The 20,704-nt window shown below is 30.4% G+C and overlaps 1 protein-coding gene and 1 pseudogene across 1 annotated transcript; one reads left to right on the top strand and one right to left on the bottom strand.

The window, feature by feature from the left end:
* Positions 1-221: 221 nt before the first annotated feature.
* LOC105636273 (uncharacterized) lies at positions 222-1,082 on the bottom strand (annotated as a pseudogene).
* An 11,841-nt stretch (positions 1,083-12,923) lies between these two features.
* On the top strand, positions 12,924-17,545 carry CHX20 (cation/H+ exchanger 20). The gene is made up of 4 exons (XM_012219512.3): positions 12,924-13,170; positions 13,509-14,522; positions 15,998-16,927; positions 17,068-17,545. The coding sequence occupies exons 1-4, from the start codon at positions 12,991-12,993 to the stop codon at positions 17,374-17,376; spliced, it is 2,433 nt and encodes an 810-aa protein (XP_012074902.1). The 5' UTR covers positions 12,924-12,990; the 3' UTR covers positions 17,377-17,545.
* The last annotated feature ends 3,159 nt before the right edge of the window (positions 17,546-20,704 follow it).

The raw sequence follows: 20,704 nt of genomic DNA, 5'->3' as shown, positions 1-20,704 counted from the left end.
AGATCACGAATGTAATACACATTGGACACCACTTGCTTCACATCTCTAATTTGCAATCTCACACTTCCCTTTCCCATTACAATCATTCTCATACTATTTCCAGGTTTAACTGAGTGTCTAAAACTCTCATGTAACTCAGCAAACGATTGTTTATTCCCAGTCATATGGTTGTTGCAACCAAAGTCAAGAAACCACATACCTTCTCGACTTGCATTGTTGCTTTAAATGTAGGCCATTAAAAGCAAGTCTTCTTTTTCATCTAGCTCGGTGTAGTTTGCTACTTTCTCCCATTGAGGACACTCGTATTGAAAATGTCCTAACTGATGGCATTTGAAACACTTAATCAATGCCTTGTTAAAGACTCTATCTCTGCCTCTTCCCCTTGCTGCACCTCTGCCTTTCATACTTCCTCATCCTCTTCCTCGATTGCCAGCTTCATATGAGATTTTAAGTGCTTGCTCATCACCTCCATCCTTTTGAAACTTTTGTTCATGTACCAACAAAGAGCTTCGTAGTTCATCAACTGAGAGTCCATTGATATCTTTAGACTCTTCTATCAAGCAGACTATGTAATTGAACCTTTCCGTGAGCGTTCTCAAGATCTTCTCAACTATTTTTATGTCTGGCATGTCTACTCTGCAATTTCTCATCTCATTGGCTACTGTCATTACCCTTCCAAAGTAGTCATCTACTGTTTCTCCCTGCTTCATCTCCAAGACTTCAAAATCCCTTCGAAGAATCTGAAGTTGTGCTCTTTGAACTCTAGCATTTCCTTGATATCTGATCTTCATGCAGTCCCATATCTGCTTCGATGTTTCCCTCTGTTGCAGGGTCTTTAGTACACTCTTGTCAATGGACTGAAGTAGGTAATTTTTCACCTTCAAATCCTTTAGCTTCAACTCATCTAGAATTTTCTTCTGACCCGCTGTCACGGCTTCTCCTTCAGCGGGTTCTCTATACCTTGTCTCTATTAGGTTCCAGTACTCCTTGGACCTTAAGAGATTTTCCATGAGCAAGCTCCAATATTCATAGTCTCCATCAAACTTGGGAATACTCAACAAGTTCTGCCCTTCATTGGACATCTCTCTCTACACTCACAGTGTTTCTCTCTCTAAACTCACAGTGTTTCTCTCCTCTCAATTTCAGGCTCTGATACCACTGTTAAGAAACTTAAACAAACAGAGGTAAAACAAAAGTGTTAGACAGAAACAAGATAAAAGCACAGTGTTAACTTAACAGTGGCTCAAAATGAGTGTTTATTAAATGACAAATGACCTTGCTTAAATAGCTAATACAAAATAGAAATTCAAATTGACATGTCTCAATATCCCTGAGATCGTGCTAAAGAGATAGTCTATCTAAACAAACTTGATTAAATATTTAACTGTCCTAAAACATAGCAGTTTTATTCTGAATAAGTAAAACAATCCTAGACCAACAGAAAAACTTATCTTAACAGGTGATGCAGAAAGAATGATAAATCCCATTATAATCTCCATTTAATGCTTCTCCACCTATCTACTTCTCCTTCCTCCTCAAGCTCTCACTGCCAATCAATAGCTCGCGATTGATTTAGAACCAGAGCCACTTGAACCGGCTGAGCCGATGAGGTACTTAAAAGTTTCCATCACTTTTATGTATTTTGCTTTAATTTTTTTCCCTTTCTTATCTTTTCTTTGGTTGTGATGCTTTGGTTTCACGCTCTCCCCGCTGTGTCCACAACTAATTGCAAGCCACTGCTATGTTGCCTAACAATGGCTTGCGGTGGATTTAGAACCAAAGCCACTTGAGATAAAGAAGAAGAGTCTGATGGATACGGAATACCGGTGATGGTAGAGGGACTAAAGGAGTTGGAATTTTATAATAGTACAAAATGGAGAATCCATTGAAAAAGGAGATGATTAACCATTTGTCATTATTGTATGATTGGAGTTTGGTGTTTGTCTTAATCTCTTAATTACTACAGTTTCTTACTTTAATTAATCATCAGGTATGGAATAAGATCTGTTTTTATTTTTCTAATATTAAAATAGTTAATTAGAAAATATCGGCAATTGATCAGTTTTTTCTTTTGTTGATGTGTATCATACTGTGTCTGTGGTTTTACCATTTTCTTTGTTGCTTATAACTTTGATAGATTTTGAAAACGAACCATTGATGGGCATTGAGAGCTTGAGGAAGAAGGAGAAGGAGGTAGTGGGAACCATTAAATGGAGGTTATAATAGGGGATTTACCATTATTTCCATGTCATAAATGGCTTATTTGGCAACTAGTCCAGCTCATTCTCACCAAGTAAGCTGCCACATCATATAAATTGGGTTTTATAAGTGCATAACCATTTTCCCGATTCGCCTTGTCATCTAGAGACACTAAAAAATTTTATAAATTTAAATACTCAATTATTGTCATTATCTGTTGAGACACAAAAATGAAAAAAAGGTAAAAAACTGGGTCACTAAAAGTATAATTATCCCTTTTACACCCCATTATGGATTAATTTTACCCGTATTAGGTGGAATCACATTATCTTACTTTAAATTTAATTTGTAACATAAATATGTATTAAATTTTATTAACATAACATTAAAATGAAAATGAAAATGACATGATACCGGAAATCTAACATACAATATTTTTGAAATAAATTTAACATTTATTGGCAGCTCTTTTTGCTTTCAAAAACATAATTTTGAATGGGATGGAACCCTCTTGATAATATTATTCCCTTTTCTCTCAATATTTTTCTTATTTTTTTATTTTTATAATTTCAATTCTCCTTTAAATGAAAATTTTATTTTCATTTTTTAAACAATAAAAAAAATCCTCCAATCTCAACTAGGGGTGAGCAAGATTGGTTTGGTGCAATTTAAAAAAATTTTCGAACCAAACCATAAATTACGGTTGATAAATTTTTCAATCCAAACCAAACTATTTAATAAACCAAATCAAACCAAATCAAACCGCAAAAAACGGTTTGGTGCGGTCTGGTTTGCGGTTTAGCATTAAAATAATTTAAGAATTATTTTAAGTATAATTGAACAACATAATGAATTCATATATGATATATAATATATAATATATAACATATGGAAAAAAAATATGACTAACAAAAAAGTGATCAGTTGTTTGATAACATAAAATATAACATATAAAATAAAACATCAATTTTTACAATTTAAATTTACAAAAATAATAAGATTATATATAATTAATATTCATGATGCACCAAAAATGTAACCTACCAATAAGAACTTATTTATAAAAAAATAAATTTATTTTAATACTATACCATTAAGAACATAAGAAATAACATCAAAAAGAGATTGTCATGTTCACAAGGTGTACTTTCAAAGTTTCAAATTAGATAAAATATATAATAATTAAATTAATAACACAATGACATGTTTGATTTGATTTTATATGATTTAATAAAATAAAAACCAACCCAAATTGTTTTGAAAGCGGTTTATTAAATTATAAACCAAATCAAACCATTTAAAACGATAAACCATTTTAAACTGACGGTTTGGTGCAGTTTGATTTGATTTTGCAATTTAAACCATTTAATGCTCACCCCTAATAACAATGCATAAACTAATTTTTTTTTCAAAAATTTTGTGTTCTTCTCCTTCTCTTCTCATTTCCATTATTGAATAATAATAAAAAAAAATGATAGTTGTAACACCATTGAACTCGATCACAAATCCGATGGTTGAACCATTGATCGATTACTTTAACAATAAACCAACACAACAAAAGGTCCCCAAATTAACAAATATAGAAAATAGAAAAACTTCAACACAAATATGCAAACAAATATAATGAAGAACTATCTTCGAAAATTTTCAAAATACTCTGAGTTTCTTTAAAATCTTTGGAAAGAGAACAGAGAGAAAGGAGGAAATGATCCATGGGATATGAGAAGAAAGTAAAGAGAGTAGAGACAAAATAGAAGGGAAAATAGAAAAGAGAGGTTTTGAAAGAGGAAGAGGATTTAGAGGGAAGAGAGAAAAAGGTCTTCGTCTTATTGGGTTAATGTTGGGATTGTAGAGTGATATGAATAGATAGGTGGTGGTCTACCATGGAGACTGTGCTACTAGTTATGATCGATGGTGGTGTACCATGGAGAGTAATAGTAAAAAAGAAAAAAAAAAAAAATCCTTCCAAAGCGTTGTTTGGTTTTATGAAAAATAAAAACTTAGGTGAATGAGAGAGAAGAGACGCAAGAGAGAGAAGGCTGTTCATGTAACATTACATAAATGTTTATTTTACGTTAAAGCTTTCCACATAAGAGCTTCGGTAGTTTAGGTTACTTTATGAGAATTGCGTATTGAGCTCTTACCAAACTTTTGCTTCCTATTAATTAGCCCTTCAACTTCGTCAGTTGTATAGACAACGCGCACCTTATTTAGCCCTCTAAACGTTGCGTTCACTCGCACAAACAGAAGGGTGTGTTTACCTTTTACTTATTAACAAAACATATTCTTTTGTCCAAAATGAAGCTGTTTTATTCCACTTAATCCCTAAAAGAGAAAAGAATAAGGAAAAAAAAAAAAAAAAAATCTTAACTCCCTCATTTCACCAATTCCATTTTTGCGTCCAATTATCGAAAAGCTTTTGAGAGCAAGCATGAATATTGCTCGATTTAACCTCTTTTATGCATCTCAGAACACTATCAAGAAAGCCTTTATAACCTCAGGGCCTCTATGGTTAATGCTGGTATTCTCTGTGCTGTTATGCTTGACACCAATCAATCAATATATATGTATATATTCATTTTTCTTGTGTTTGACTTTGTTTAGGATTCTTACAATTGGGTATACTTGTTTGTATGACTTATCAATATTGCACGTCTCTTTTTATCTCCAAAAACATATAAAAACTACTCTAGGCACTCCACAAGAATTCATCTTCTAGTTTTGAAGATGTTCTAGAGCTCTCAAATTGTGGAGAATAGAAAAAAGACGGTGATCTTCACTTAAACCTTTTCTTGCATGTAATCTCTTGATATTTTCTAATGTGTCAATATCAGTGGATTTCTTTTCCATTATCCTCTTTTTATTTTATTTTATTTATTATTTATTGTGTTCATTCAATCTAAATTTAGATGAAGAAATAAATAGAAGGAAAATAAGGGATTATAATTTAAAAAAACTTGAAATTTTGTCTCTACAAAAAATGCCACCAGCCATAGCTACATAAATTTGAAAAGGTGGATCATGAAGGTCGATTACAGACTGAGGCTCAGACTCAAACTCTAAGCTAAACTTGGAAATGAGGTATATCAATAACGCCGCAGAGATTCACTCAGACAAGTTCTCTCTATATTATCTTGAGTCTTGTTCCACAGTGGGCTTGTAGCCTTTCATGTTTTCCTTCTTCGGCTCAAATGAGTTTGTTGGGTTCGAATCCATGTGAAGTATGGGATATGTTGAAGAAAGTCCGATCCCTTTTCTTTTTATAAGAGCCAATAGTTCGAAGCAGGCTTGATGGTTGAGGACAAGATTGATTGCAACATTGGATTTTGGTGGTAGGATAATTTTGTCATTAATAAGATCTTGGATCTTATTCTTAGAGTTTTACACAAATTTATTTTGTGCCCGTCTTTGATGGCATTCGCAATACTCAGCAATATTTAAACCCTTAGAAAGATGAAGAGAGAGTACTTTTAGCACTTCGAACTTAATCAAGTTAGCCTTTAATACTTTTTTGTATACCGTGCTTAGTGGCAAATGCCCAAATCAGTAAAGGTCCTAGTAGAATATTATTGAGTAGGGGTAGCTTGATTTTGTTCTGAAGTGCAATATTTTCACCTTTTAACGAGAATTTGGATTAATGAGTGTTAATGACTTGATCCTTCACATTTACGAGGTTAAGACCATAAAGTTTCCTTAAATATTTATTAGATCATATCTATTGACTTCTTCAAAAATGGAAAAGTGTAATTTACTAATTTCTATTTCGATATTATTACGAGCCATTGGTACCTTTATATAGCTTAGATTGATTTAAAACATGTAGGATGGTGGGTGCTTTCTATGTAAGGGCTTATTAGACAAAATTGTCTTATTACTGTATATCCTTTTGAATTTATGACATGGTTTCAATGCGCAGGAGCTTGTCTCATTCTACATCTCGCAAAGAGCTTGACGATAAGAGCAGCTAACAAAGTGTTAAAGATTACCAAAAGGGTATAGATAATTTAAGTGATTTACCTAAATGGGCTTTGATATTTTAAGCTAGAGTTTTACTCAAATGGATATTGACAGTTACAGTTAAGGCTTAACTCAACTGTTTACTTAGTGAACGTTGACATAGTTCAAGCTAAGGCTTTACTAATAGGTACATGTAAGCCCATAATATTAAATTGAAAATTTCACAAATAAAATTTACAATAAACTACAAAATATAATATATTTAATAGAGCAACCATCTCAAAGCATAGAACTTGACCTAGTCCCATTGGAAGAAAACAACTTACACGTACCCCAAAATAATTCCCTGTAACAATTTTGGGATAGTACAAATTGTTATTTTCACAAAATAAAGATAAAAATTTTATTGTTCTACTACATATACGTGTCAACCGTTTTAATGGGTGGAATTAATAAGTACTATTGTTTTTTAAAATTAATTGGTGACTATGGAGAGTGTGGTCATTGCGACTACTAGTAAAATAAAGTAATACTATGTTAAAATATTGATTATAAGCAATTTAAAATCATTTTTAGGATGTATATTTTATTTAACGTATTTCAATATATATTTTTCTAAAATAACTAAATGAAATTTCCAAGGATTCTTTTTAAGAGAATACACGAAATAGATACACATAAATATATAATTGATGATGCTTTAAGTAAAACTAATTAAACTTAAGTTGGATTGAGCAACAAGCTTTTCGATAAGCTTTTATGAAAGCTGAAATAAAGAGAAAGTTTTAAGGATTCTATTTTTTTTTTAGAAAATTTTAAATTTTTTTTTCATTTTTTTTTTTATTTTGGTTGGCTAATTTTTTCAATTTAATATTTAATATATAATAATGATAATTAATAATTTTTTAAATTTAATCTAATCTAATCATCTAACTTAATCCAACTAAAACTTTAAAATCTCTAATCACCTGCATGCCTTTTGGGATTGGAACTTGATAGCCATCCACTTCTCTCTCACCTCTATCATCAATTGGTTTCCAAGAAAATTATTTTAACGTAATAATAATATTAATGTCCAAAGTAAAATAAAATATTTTGAACATCAATGATATGATAAAATATAATAATTATCCTTTTGAAAACAAAATCATTTCACAATCTTTTATGCATTAGCTAATGAAATTTATACATAACAAAAGTGTATTATTTTTTATTCTCAAAAAAGAAAAAAAAAAAAAGTGTATCGTTTTTTAAGATTCACCTTCTGTCCAATTCCATTCCAAACAATTGGGGCATTTACATCCGACACAAATGTATTGAGTATGGTCTTAAAATTACACAGAAAAAGTAGAAAAAATTCTCCAGCCAAGAACTTAAAAGCTACCATTTTCCATTCTAACCTTGAGAATGCAGTACCTCAACCAACCCAACAACGAAGAAGCAGCAGAAGTAACAGCTTGCAAAACTAAAATCCAGAAGTTTCAAGAAATGAAAAATCACCAAATAGCCAATTAAATCAAAGCTAGCATCGATGATTCTAAATCCACACTTTTCCTTGCTAAACTGTTAGCAAAAAATTACACCTATGACTAACGTGATTAACACTAACATGAGGATAAAAGGACATAAATACATCGAGTTTGTTGAACGGACTCCACCACCTCCAAGGCTTCATATCATTCTTATTTACCCAACAAATTAATGGGAGGTCATTACATGAATAGCACCTCTATCCCAAACTGCATGCAAAAGGGTTGGATTTTTTTCTTTTTTTTTTTTTTTTATTGAGTTGTTACTAAATAGTCAATGGACCCTCTTCAAATTTTGTTTTGGTGTGTGAATGAAGAAAATACAAACTACCCACAGAGCCTGGAATAGGCTACACCCTTAATATCATGACTGATCCATTCCTTCAAACCTACAAGACCCTCTTCAAATTTTAATATACTTATCTGTGCCGTAGCTACACTTGGATAACGAAGTCAATGGACCCTCTTGAAAATCGGAATAAGAAAAAAAAGAATATTTTAATTATTATTCCTAAAAAAAAGAAAGTTAAAATCATGCTTACTTTCTGCAACTTTTCTCTTTTCCAATTATTAGTTCTCATAGCCGATTAACTCTTAGTTTAATAACTATTGGCTTCTACTAATATATTATATATATATTTTAGGAAATTTAATAAATTAATTTTGAATTACAATATGAATCACGTATGTATCAGAAAACTTAACATGTACGATGTGTGTATAATCCGTATATATATATATATATATATATATTATGTTAATTTATAATTGATTTCAAATTGTTTAATATTTTATGAGTCAGGTTCACTAACATCAGAGTTGGTGTTTTCTTCTATTATATTTACAGATGCTTGAGGAGTGTCAGAAGCTATTTGTTGAATAGTTGCAGAACTAACCTGAAGTCTACTTAATTGATCTTTTAATTTATTTACAAATTCTTTTTTACTTGACTGAGAAATTTGGTAAGGCTTAAACATATGAGATTTTACTATTTCTTTACCTTTTATATTTTCCATAACTAAAGGTTTATCTTCGAGCATATGTTCTATGCGTTTTAATTGTGAGTTTAAACAAATTAGACTTGCATTACTAAAGTTATTTTGTTCAATTACCTTTTTATTTACATCATTATCTTGAGCAATTTTATAAGGTGCACAATTAATTTCATTGTCTTGATATATATATATATATATATATATATATATATATATATATATATATATATATATATATTATGAGCATATTGTTTTACCCTTAATTAAATGGTTAAATGAGTCGATCTTTGAAATGACTCATTTAAAATTCGTCTTATATACAGATTATCTCTTTACGACATAAATCTATTTAAACTGAACTCTAACTCTTTTAATTTTTGTGTTAGGTTAATTATTCTCATATCATAACCCATTTTGTCATCTCTAGACATTAGTTGGTTATGTATGAAATCCACATTATTAATTTAATGGTCATATCAGCTGAATTAAAACGATAATTACATTTAGAGTCAGAATTATTGTGAAAAATAAAACTATTGAAGGAATTGGGCAAAGTTAATATTTTTTATTTCTTTTTACTGCAAGATCTCCAAGAATGGACGTGGATAGAACAAGAACATTTAACGTGCCAAATTTCAACTGCAAAAGCAAATTGCTTCACAGAAATGGTGATGATATTGTACTTTAGGTTACGAGACTTTTGCAAGGTTCTTGTGATTAGTTAGCGACAGGTTTGATTTTTATGTTCAAAACAATTCATTTTATCATGTGTAAAGTTTTAGTCACCAGATGAATTCATATTGCATATCAGTTTGACATTTCGCTTCCAACTGATAGTCAAAAATCACGTTTTGGCTTTTCTAACAATTTTTTCTTTTTTTGAATTTGATTATTAATTATTGGTGAACAATTATTTTAAAAAAATGAATCATAATTCATTAAAGAACTTTATAAACCCTTTCTCCCAAAAAAAAAAAACTTTATTAACGTGTTCGATTTGATTTTTTGGATTAAAGAAATTTAAATCTCAGTATGTCTGCTTAGATTCAGAATCAATCATTAAAATAAAATCAATCTGAATGCATACTTAAGTCCAACATCCAAAATAGTAGTAATAATAATAATTGTAGTTTTTGTCTATGCATTTGCATTTATAAAAAAATAATTTAAAATTTAGATAGAAAATTAGACCATATCGTAATTTCGGGTTACAGAACATCAATTGAAAACTAAATTAAATTTCGATTTTAGTTTCAGTCAATTTTCAAAAATTACAATTCAAGTCAATCTCAGATAAGTAAGTTTAAATCCAAAATTATAAATATCAATATTTTAACTTCAGTCGACTTGATTTGATTTCAATTTAAAATCGAATCATGGCAGGTTCTATATACTATTGGCAATTCAACACTCTAATATAGTATTATTTAACCCAAAATAATTGACTTTATATGCATTATTTCTCCTTTGGAAGGTGAAGGTAAGTGATGTTAATCTGAAAAATGGAGGCTAACCTCCGATCCAACCTACCAAATCCACCTACACATCTGATCACAGGTAGCCCTTTAGTATGGCAATAATGGATAACAAGTGGGAAAAAGAAAGCTATCGCAACAATCCAATTCATAATTATTTTAATAAAAAAATAAAAAGCAGAATCCCTCGAAAATAACAAGAAATTTCCTCAAGATTCACCAATTTCTTTGTCAGAAGTCGACTGGAAACACCAAATATACCACAAGCTGATGTATGGAGAGGTACAGAAAATATATAGAAAAGCACCAGAGATCGACAAAAGCAATAAGAGGAAGAAAGATACTAATCCTTTCTCCCAAAAAATAAGTCGTTTAAGATTGTTGCACAAGGATTAAAAAATCTATTAATTCTCTTAATTATAACAGATTCAAGAGTAATTTGACCAAATTATTATTTATTTCAAAACCAATAGTTATTTTTGGAAGTATTTATTGTAACTAATTTAAACAATGGTAATATTGGAAAAACATCATTTATTACTCTTTAAAATATTTAAAACAACTTATATTTTAAGACAAAATAATCACTAAAAATTGCTTATATTTTGAGACAGAGGGAGTAATTTAATTCGATTAAATTACTTTTTAATTAATATAAAATCCATGTATCTAATCATATTTAATGGTATATTTAGTATATTCATGTTCTAATCAAGACATGTCCAATATCAAAATTTTGGAGAGCGTTCAAATCTTAAATCTTAATCTTCATAAATTATTTAAGATTCATGATTCATACAATTATGATTCATGACATATATAACGGAAGAAATTCATCGTCTCTTAGTTTAGCATTACGCACTTTGTCGTGTTTGTTGTAATAAAAAGGAAATAAGTATTTTTAAAAAAAAAATCGGAAATATGTATTTTTTTGCATTAACTTGAATTATAAAAGGCTTTTTATGGAAAATGGGGTTTAGAAAAAAAAAAATTACGGAAATGGTATTCCTCAAACAATATTTATAGATATGATGTTTTGTTGACATTTTAAAGACACTTATTACGCTTTGAATGTAGCAACTGTATTATTACATACATTATGGCCATAACAAAAGTAATAAAAATTTATTTATTTTTAATATTGTCCATAGTTTTACCAAATAAATATTCTATCTCACTCTCTCCTTGTTAAATGGTACACTTATAGCGTAACAATATCAGAATATATTTCCTGCTCTTGCATAGTTAAAATTTCCAAACAAATTCATTTGTGCTAGGTGCAATTGTTACGCTCTAAGTGTAACAACATTAAAGAAAGAATCTGGGAAAATGTATTATTGCTATTGTTACACTATATTTATATAGGTGCAAGTGTAACCTGTAAAGAAAGAATCTAGGAAAAATGTCTATTGTTACACTATATTTATATAACTATGAATCTTCAAATGTGATTTGTCAGACTTTTATGTGCTGAGAATTAGAGTAGTTGTAGTGAAAAATTATAATATGTAGTCTAAAGATATGACAAAGAAAGAAAATTAACAAAGTGATACACAAGAGTAGAGCACCCTTATAAGAGATCGGAGAGGTTTTTTTTATAAAAATTGAGTGTGATTCCCTGCACGATTCTAAAATTTTTGTTTCTGCTCAATACAATTTCCTGCATGATTTTAAATTTTTGTTTCATAGATTGTTATACTTATTGTGGAACAATATTATAAATATATTCTTCTGTTATCCATGTTTGACATTGTTGTATTGTAAGTGTAACATTTAATAAGGAATGAGGAAGAGTGAAATATTTGTTTGATAAAGCTGTTGGCCAGCATTAAAAAAAATATTGCTTTTGTTACAATTACAGTGTAATAATGTACTTATCACATTCAAAGTGTAACAAATGTCTTTGAAATATCAATAAAATATCATATTCCTAAATATTTTTTGGAGGACGCAATTTCTGTAATTAGTATTTTCTTAAACACCATTTTTGTAAAGAGTAATGCTAATCTTACTGTGTACTCCACAATATTTTTTCAGTCTATTGATGTTTCGGTGAATAAAATAAAAACCATTTATTTTTACAAATAAAAATTTAGTGTGTTATTACTTAAATTAATAGAGTGACAATAAAACTAACCCCAAAGCATGAATAGATTTTATTACAATAATTTAAGTCTGCTTCTCATAATATTTTAATCTCTAGGCAAAAAGTAAGGATTGAATTTGTGGGTTTATATCCCTGCTCATAGATCAAAATGAATGAAAATAAAATTTTTTAAAAATTAATTAAAAAAATTTTTTCCTCAAAATATAGTCATAAATATACCCGTTTCAATAAAAATACTCCCTTTATTTCCAATTGTTACATACATGATCTATTTTTATTTACAAGAATTAAAAAAAATTAATTATATAGTCATAAAATAAATTGAATATACTTTTTTTCTAATTACCTAAAGCGTAGAGATAATATTATAAGAAAGGGCATTTATTGTCCATAAGCCAACTGGAAACAAAGCATTGTAAAAATTCAATGTATACAGGAAAAGGAAAGACAAAACCGACTGTTGGAAATATTATCTTCTGATCGAATGTAAAAACACGTGTAAAGAAAGAAATAGAAGAAGAAGGAGGATAAAAAAGAGCGAATGTAGGATCTTTTGGACACCCGAAATACGTGAATTTACTGTATTGGCCAATCAGTGGTGACAAGTATTGAAAAGTAATCTTCTCTAGATCTCTATAAATTGCCAACTGGTATTAAATTTCTGTATTCTACAATCATCGCCTTCCTTTTATGTCAGGTCATTATTTCCATCTTCAGATCAGTTAATCATGTCCTTAAACATAACTTCCGTTAAAACTTCATCAAATGGAGCTTGGCAAGGAGATAATCCTCTTCACTTTGCCTTCCCATTATTGATTGTCCAGACTACCTTAATTCTTGTCGTCAGCCGCTTTTGCGCCTTCCTTCTCAAGCCTCTCCGCCAACCTAAAGTCATTGCTGAGATGATTGTATGTTCTCTCTCTCTCTATATATGTATATTTAAGGATTTAAATTCGAAATTTTAAGTTCCATTTACTAAACCGCAATAATATAAAATAGAATATAATGTAATTAAATAGATTTCTAAGATTTCAACATTATAAATTTAAAAACATATTTTGTGTTCATGTATTATATTAGCTATTTTTATATTATATTAATTAATATTGCGAGTCAGTTTTATACATGAATTAATCCATTTATTTTTTGTTTGAATATTGAGGGAGAAAATTTGAATCTGGCATCTGTGGCCACGTGGTATTTAATCTTTGTTAATTAATAATAATTCATAAATTTGCATTTTCAGGGTGGGATAATATTAGGGCCATCGGCTTTGGGACGAATTACAAACTACAAGAACTTGATTTTTCCAAATTGGAGTATTCCAATACTCGATTCTGTAGCAAGCATTGGTCTTTTGTTTTTTATTTTCCTTGTAGGTCTCGAGCTCGATTTATCATCACTTCGCCGGAGTAGCAAGCGTGCTTTTGGCATAGCTTTTGCCGGAATCTCTCTCCCTTTCGTCTCTGGAATAGGCATAGCCTTCATTCTTCGAAAGGCAGTCAAAGGGCAAGACCAAGTCGATTATGTTCCATTCTTCCTATTCATGGGAGTTTCACTTTCCATCACGGCTTTCCCTTTACTCGCCCGGATTCTAGCAGAGGTCAAACTATTAACCACTAATATAGGCCAGATCGCCATGGCTGCCGCTGCGTTCAATGACGTCGCTGCATGGATATTACTTGCATTAGCCGTCGCTATGGCCGCAGACAAAAACAAAAGTCCATTAATATCAATATGGGTACTTCTTTCGGCTCTTGCATTTGTTATTTTTATGTTAATAGTGATCCGACCCGCCATGGCATGGGTTGCCCGTCGCTGCTCGCCGGAACATGACGTGGTGGATGAAGCTTATATATGTTTGACCTTAGGCGGTGTAATGGTATCAGGATTTATAACTGATGTTATAGGAATACATTCGATTTTTGGTGCATTTATTTTTGGATTAACGATTCCTAAAGGAGGAGAATTTGCGGAGAGATTGTTAGAGAGGATTGAAGACTTTATTTCTGGTTTGCTTCTTCCATTGTATTTTGCGTCGAGTGGATTAAAGACAGACGTGGCTACGATTCGCGGTGGAAGAGGGTGGGGGCTTTTGGCTCTTGTTATAACGACGGCGTGTGCTGGGAAGATTATCGGAACGTTTGTTGTTGCGATGATGTTTATGATTCCGGTGAGAGAGTCGTTGACGCTCGGTGTCTTGATGAATACTAAGGGAATGGTAGAACTTATCGTCCTCAGAATTGGCAAGGAAAAGAAAGTGAGTTCCCACTCTTAAGCTTTATATACATTTTTGCCTTACTTTTTTATTCTTATATTCAAATTTCATTTTTATTACCCTAGAGTTAAAATAAATTATATGATAGTAATAATTATTCTTTTTTTTTTTTTTGTTTAAATCCTTATTGCTTACCTAGGATTTGGATATAACTAAATCTTAAATCTTAACTACTAGTGTACCTATGGCTTGGTAGTTTAGAAATATAAATTATAAGATTATGAATTCAAACTATTGGTAATTTGTTAAAAAAAAAGTAATTATTTGAAAAGTAGAACTATAGGTAATTGATGAAAAAAAAAAAAATTAGATATCAATAATTACAAACTTATAATTATTGTAATTTATACTTTTTTTTAAATCACAAATTTTTAAGAGGGGCACATCTTTATATATTATGAGTAAGATAAAACCCGGTTTAGACAAGTCAATCTCAAACTTTTTAGAACTAATTAAATTTAGAATACATAATCAATAAATATATTTTTGAAATTTAATTGTACTTAGCATATATTATGTCAAGAAATTTCATTTTTAGTCTATTATACTTTGATCCTTCTTTCACTTTTCTACACAATTGCCCTTATATGTTAACCATTTTTTAAATTAAAAGAAAAAGAAAGAAAAGGAAAAAGAAAAACCTTATGGTACGAAAATACCCCCATTTTCCTTGAACAAAAACAATATAACTTAAACAAAAATTAATAATTTTTTATCCATTTTCCAGTAAAGTGCGTTTTTCAAAAATTAAATTTATATTTTTTCTCAGAGATTAAATTTATATTTTTACAGATTAAAGTTTATTATTACCTCAACCAACTTGTTAGTGGAAATGACAGCCTTATCGTAAAGGGAAGCGTGAAAATGTAATTTAGATAGAGATAAATTTTGACTCTTTTAGATGCCACTTGTGATGCATGTATTACCATTAAAGGGTGATACCGACATTTCATATTAAATGAATAGGCAACTTGACGGAAAAACTAAATAATGTAATGCACTTAAAACGGAGAGATTATATAATTAAATCCTAAAAATAGAGGTACAAGAGAGTGTATTTAACTAAAACCAAAACTAAATAATCATTTGCTCTTAAATTAAAACTACTTACTAGTCAAAGTGCAAAAACAGTTTATTTGGTTAAAAAAACAATTATATCAAGAGAGAGAATTATGTATTTTTTTTGAAATAATTTTTTTTAGCATTGGAGAAAGGGATTCGAATCTAAATCTATTGTCAAGAGGTATATGCACTTATTACTAGACTATGATTTGGTGCGCTGAAATAATTCTTTTCAATTTTGATATTTACTTAATAACTAATTATCATGCAAGAATTTATATTATTTTTATATTTCGGATATGAAGGAATAATGTTAAACTAACAATATGACAAGCGGATTAATTATTAAACTTAAAGGCTAATATGGTAATAACCCGGCATCTCCTATAATACAGGTGTTAGGCGACGAAGTATTTGCCATTTTAGTACTAATGGCATTCTTCACTACCTTCATAACAACTCCAGCAGTCATGGCAATCTACAAACCGGCGCGTCGTAGCAATGCAACGTCCACACCCACTACTTGTCGCAAGCTGGGCGACTTATCTTCAACAAATAACTTCAAAGACGAGCTACGCATTCTTGCATGTCTTCATGGTCCAGGAAACGTACCCTCGCTCATTAGCCTGATTGAGTCAATTCGCAGTACAAAAAAATCCCAACTCAAACTGTTTATTATGCACCTCGTTCAACTCACTGAGCGATCCTCTTCCATCATCATGGTTCAACGTATGCGGAAAAATGGACTGCCTTTTATTAACCGTCTGCGCCGTGGAGTGTGGCATGATCGGGTGGCCGGAGCATTCCAAGCTTACAGTGAGCTTGGTCGGGTATCGGTTCGACCCTCAACAACTATATCTCCATTGTCAACTATGCATCAAGATATCTGCCATGTGGCAGAGACTAAAAGAGTGACTTTGATTATTTTGCCTTTTCACAAACAATGGAAAGCCGGGGATGATGGTGTGGAGGTTATAGAAAATGTAGGCCATGAATGGAGAGGGGTTAATCAGAAAGTTTTAAAGAAATCGCCATGTTCAGCAGCGATCTTCGTTGACCGTGGATTTGGGAATGGGCCCCAAACTCCAGAACCTAATGGTGTTGTGGCACATAAGATATGTGTTATATTCTTTGGCGGAGGAGATGATCGCGAGGCGTTGGAGTTGGGTGGTAGAATGGCAGCGCATCCGGGGATTAAGGTTAGTGTTGTGAGATTTTTGGAAAAAGAAGCGGTGCAGAGCAAAGCTACTTTGTCATTACCTTCTTCTCCATGGTATCATAGCTACAGCTTTTCTACAGCAACAATCAACCCAGAAAAACAAAAGGTACGTCCTTTTCTAGAGTCCAGTAATAATATATATATATATATATATATATATATATATATATATATATATATATATATATATATATATATATATATATTGCAACATTTAACTAATTTTCGCTTATTGAAACCTATTAGGAAATGGATGATAGTGCACTGGCAGAATTTCGAAGGAAGTGGGATGGAACAATAGAATACATAGAGAAGGCAGCTAATAACATTGTACAAGAGGTTTTAGAAATAGGAAGAAGCAAAGATTATGATCTTATTGTTGTTGGGAAAGGGCGGATTCCGTCAACTATGGTGGCAGAATTGGCACACCACCACCAACCAGAGCATGCAGAGTTGGGGCCAACTGGGGATATGTTAGCCTCGTCGAGGCACGGTGTTTTGTCTTCTGTGCTTGTAATTCAACAACATGTTTTAGCACATTCAGAGGAGGTCTGAGAAACATTTCAAAAAGGTAGTACTTTTCCAGCACCTTCTAGTAATAATATACATGAAGCTTATCAAAAAAAAAAGTTTATGAACTTTTAAGTTGTAATTCATTACAAAATCTTGTATGATATCTTTTAAAATATTTTAAGTATCAGTCTCGCATTGTGATTGGGCAACATTTCATTATATATATTTTTAATATTTAAGTTTCAGAAACCAAGATTTGTAAAACTAAGTTTTTTTTTTCCTAGCCTTAGTTTATAAAATATTTAAAAAATCAAAATGAGTTTTGAAAACTAGTTCGAAAATCAATTCCAAATTTAAGTGTTTTCAGGTTAGAAACAAGTTGATTTGCGGATTTCAAAAAAAAAAAAAAAAAGCAATGAAGAATTTATGTACTTTTAGTTTGGTAGATTTGTTTAGACTCCGTCTATGGGTGCATAGAATTTGTTTACTCAACTTAGGAAAAATTCTTGCCAACATTTTATATGGATAATTTCAAAAAGACTTTTTAAAAGAATATCATTTTTTTTTTCTTTTCTTCTAGTGGATGGTTAAAAATACTCTCATTTGAATTAAAATATTATTTATTATTGATTTAGTGTATAAATGGGCTTATGCACCAGATGTAGATATATTTTTGTAAACCGTATAATACATTGGAAGAGAGTATCTTTTGTTGTCGAGAATGGCAAGTTAAAAGGACATCGCTTAGACGAATTCGAGATAGTCGATCCAAAGCTCATTGGAGAAAGTTAAATTCATGAAGAACAATACAAGAAATTCGAAATAAGAGGCCACCCGTGAAAATATATTGACTTGTGCAAAAAAATTCCAAATCGATAAAAATAGAAATTTTTAATGAAACAATAATATTTCTATGTAAGGAAAAGGATAAAATATGAATTTTTAAAAAATTTTTATTTTCATTAGTTTGGTCCATAGACCTGTCTAAACAAGTATTTTTAAATATGAATTTTTGAAAAAAATTTATTTTTATTAGTTTGGTCCATAGACCAGCCTAAACAAGTATTTTTCCTGTAATTTACTGTCCAAAAGCTAAAAATTAAATTAGGTATTAACCCACATGCTAAATTAATGTGAAATGACCAGCTTTTGTTGACAAACATATTTCTAATAAATATTTGAATTAATTACTGAAAAACAATCTTATTTTAATCTTATCATACTAAATATGATCAAAATTTATTTATAAATAACTATTTGAGTAATAAACATGAAAACATAAATAATTAAATTATAGATAGAGTTCAGTTGATGTTCTATATCTTAAAATAATTTATAATAATATGGGAACACACAAGCGCGCACATATATATATATATATATATATATATATATATATATATATATATATGACATTCGATACAAAGTTTTGGGTCAAACTTGGAGGCTAAGAAAATATTATTATTTATTTTAATTTTGATTTGTTTAGTTAAAATTACATTTACACTCCGTTTGATATAAATGAATTTAAAATATTGAATTCATTTGTGAATGAATTTTTATGTTTAGTATAATTAATTTAAAATTTCTAATTCAATTGTATTGAACATAATTATGTACGGAATAAATTTATAATTGAAAATTCATTTATCTGCTTTTCTTTCTTAAAATATTCTTAAAATAGTAATTTCACAAAAATAAATAATTATATTTATGTTATGTTTTATAATTTTTTAAATATTTTTATTAAAATAAGTATATAAAATAAAAATAATATTAATACAATTATTGCATTTAATTTAGTGATACATGATATTTAACTTCAATCTCTCTTCTCAATAGTAAAAAAATTCATAAAAATATTAAAATAAAAGATGAAAAATATTAAAAAAACACAATAATAAGAAAATAATTTTGAAAAAAAAAATTTGAATGGTTTTGGTCAAGTTTGATAAAATAAATAAGTTAAATAAGTAAATAATAAAAAAAATTGGCTTTGTAGATGGTGAATGGTAATTTTATCATAAAAATTGGATTGCTCAATTTTATGAAATTCAATTGGAAATTCCACATATTTTTTTGTGGAATTTGGTGTATCATTCTAAATTGAAATCTACAATTTTTTTTATTTCAAATAAAAAATATAAATTTCTAAAGAAATTCCACAAAATTAAGTCGAATTCATTTATTCCAAACGACCGTTAAAATATGTAAATGCATTGATTTTTTTTTTTTTTTCAAGAAGAGGCTTTAAACTCGAGCATTAAAACCCAAACAAGGCCATTTGAATAAAGAAGCTCAATGGAGAAAATCTTTGTTAGTTAGTGTCTATGTCAGCCATATCAAACCTTCAACCACCACTCCCTTGTCCATCAAAAATCTCTTCAACCAATTTGGTCGTGTAATGGAAGTCTACCTACCCAACAACTCCCAAAAGAAAAAATCATTCAAATATGTATTCGTTCGTTTCAAAACCATAGAGGAAGCTTCGTTAGCCATAAAAAAGACAAACAGGTCACTCCTTGAAGGTTATAGAATTTATTCTTCACACGCTAGACCCTTCTCTCCCACAAAAATCCAGCAAAACTACACCCTGAGAAAGCCACCTTTGGAGGATTCAATACACAAAAATATACCTGTCACCACCACTCGATCATACAAAGATGCAGTGATTGGAAAAAACAAGAAAAATCACAAATCTGATGCATCTCATTTCGAAGAGACATGCGGGCTTGAATTTGTTTACAGTAATAATGAAAAAGAATGGCTAAAATTAAGCGTTCTTGGATATGTCAGATATCCAGAAATAATTCCTTCTTTACCGGAAAATTTCCAGATGGAGCGAGTCTTTTATGTGGACGTCAAACTTCTTAGTGGTAACATGGTTCTCCTAATTTTCAACACTAAGGACCAAATGGAGAGTCTTCTATCAGATGGTGTCGAATGGCTTAGCCAGTGGTTTGACGTGGTTAAACAATGGGATGAAGAAGACTTTTGTATTGAAAGATTATTCTGGATTAGATGCACAGGCATTCCCCTCCATGCTTGGAACTGGAGAATTATGAGTGCAATTGGAACCACCTGGGGAAAAGCTCTAGGCCCAGATGAAAGCACTGAAAGGAAACGAAGATTAAATGTGGCGAGGCTACAGTTGATCCAAACCCCATTAATCAAGTGTTGAAAATCAAAGTCGATGGAAAGATCTACAAGATTTTTAGTTCAAGAAGAATCAGCCACAGACACAGTTCATTTGCTTTCAGATTAAGATTTTCAAACCAATCCTAAAGAAAAAGTTTGAAGCTCCTATTTCTCCTAACGACAATGGTTCAATTTCTGCCTTCTCTCCAGTGAGCAATGATTGGAATTCTAC

This window comes from Jatropha curcas, chromosome 2 (assembly GCF_041381405.1).
Source record: "Jatropha curcas cultivar XTBG-Jc1 chromosome 2, XTBG_Jcur_1.0, whole genome shotgun sequence".
Classification (NCBI taxonomy): Eukaryota; Viridiplantae; Streptophyta; class Magnoliopsida; order Malpighiales; family Euphorbiaceae; genus Jatropha; species Jatropha curcas.
Note: the sequence above shows the minus strand (reverse complement) of the source record. Positions and strands in the feature narration are given on the sequence as shown.

Excerpts from the sequence above, each read along its gene's own strand:
- CHX20 (XM_012219512.3), top strand. The coding sequence starts at position 12,991 with ATGTCCTTAAACATAACTTCCGTTAAAACTTCATCAAATGGAGCTTGG. Across the intron at positions 14,523-15,997 it reads GAATTGGCAAGGAAAAGAAA|GTGTTAGGCGACGAAGTATT; the intron begins GTGAGTTCCCAC and ends CCTATAATACAG. Across the intron at positions 16,928-17,067 it reads TCAACCCAGAAAAACAAAAG|GAAATGGATGATAGTGCACT; the intron begins GTACGTCCTTTT and ends GAAACCTATTAG.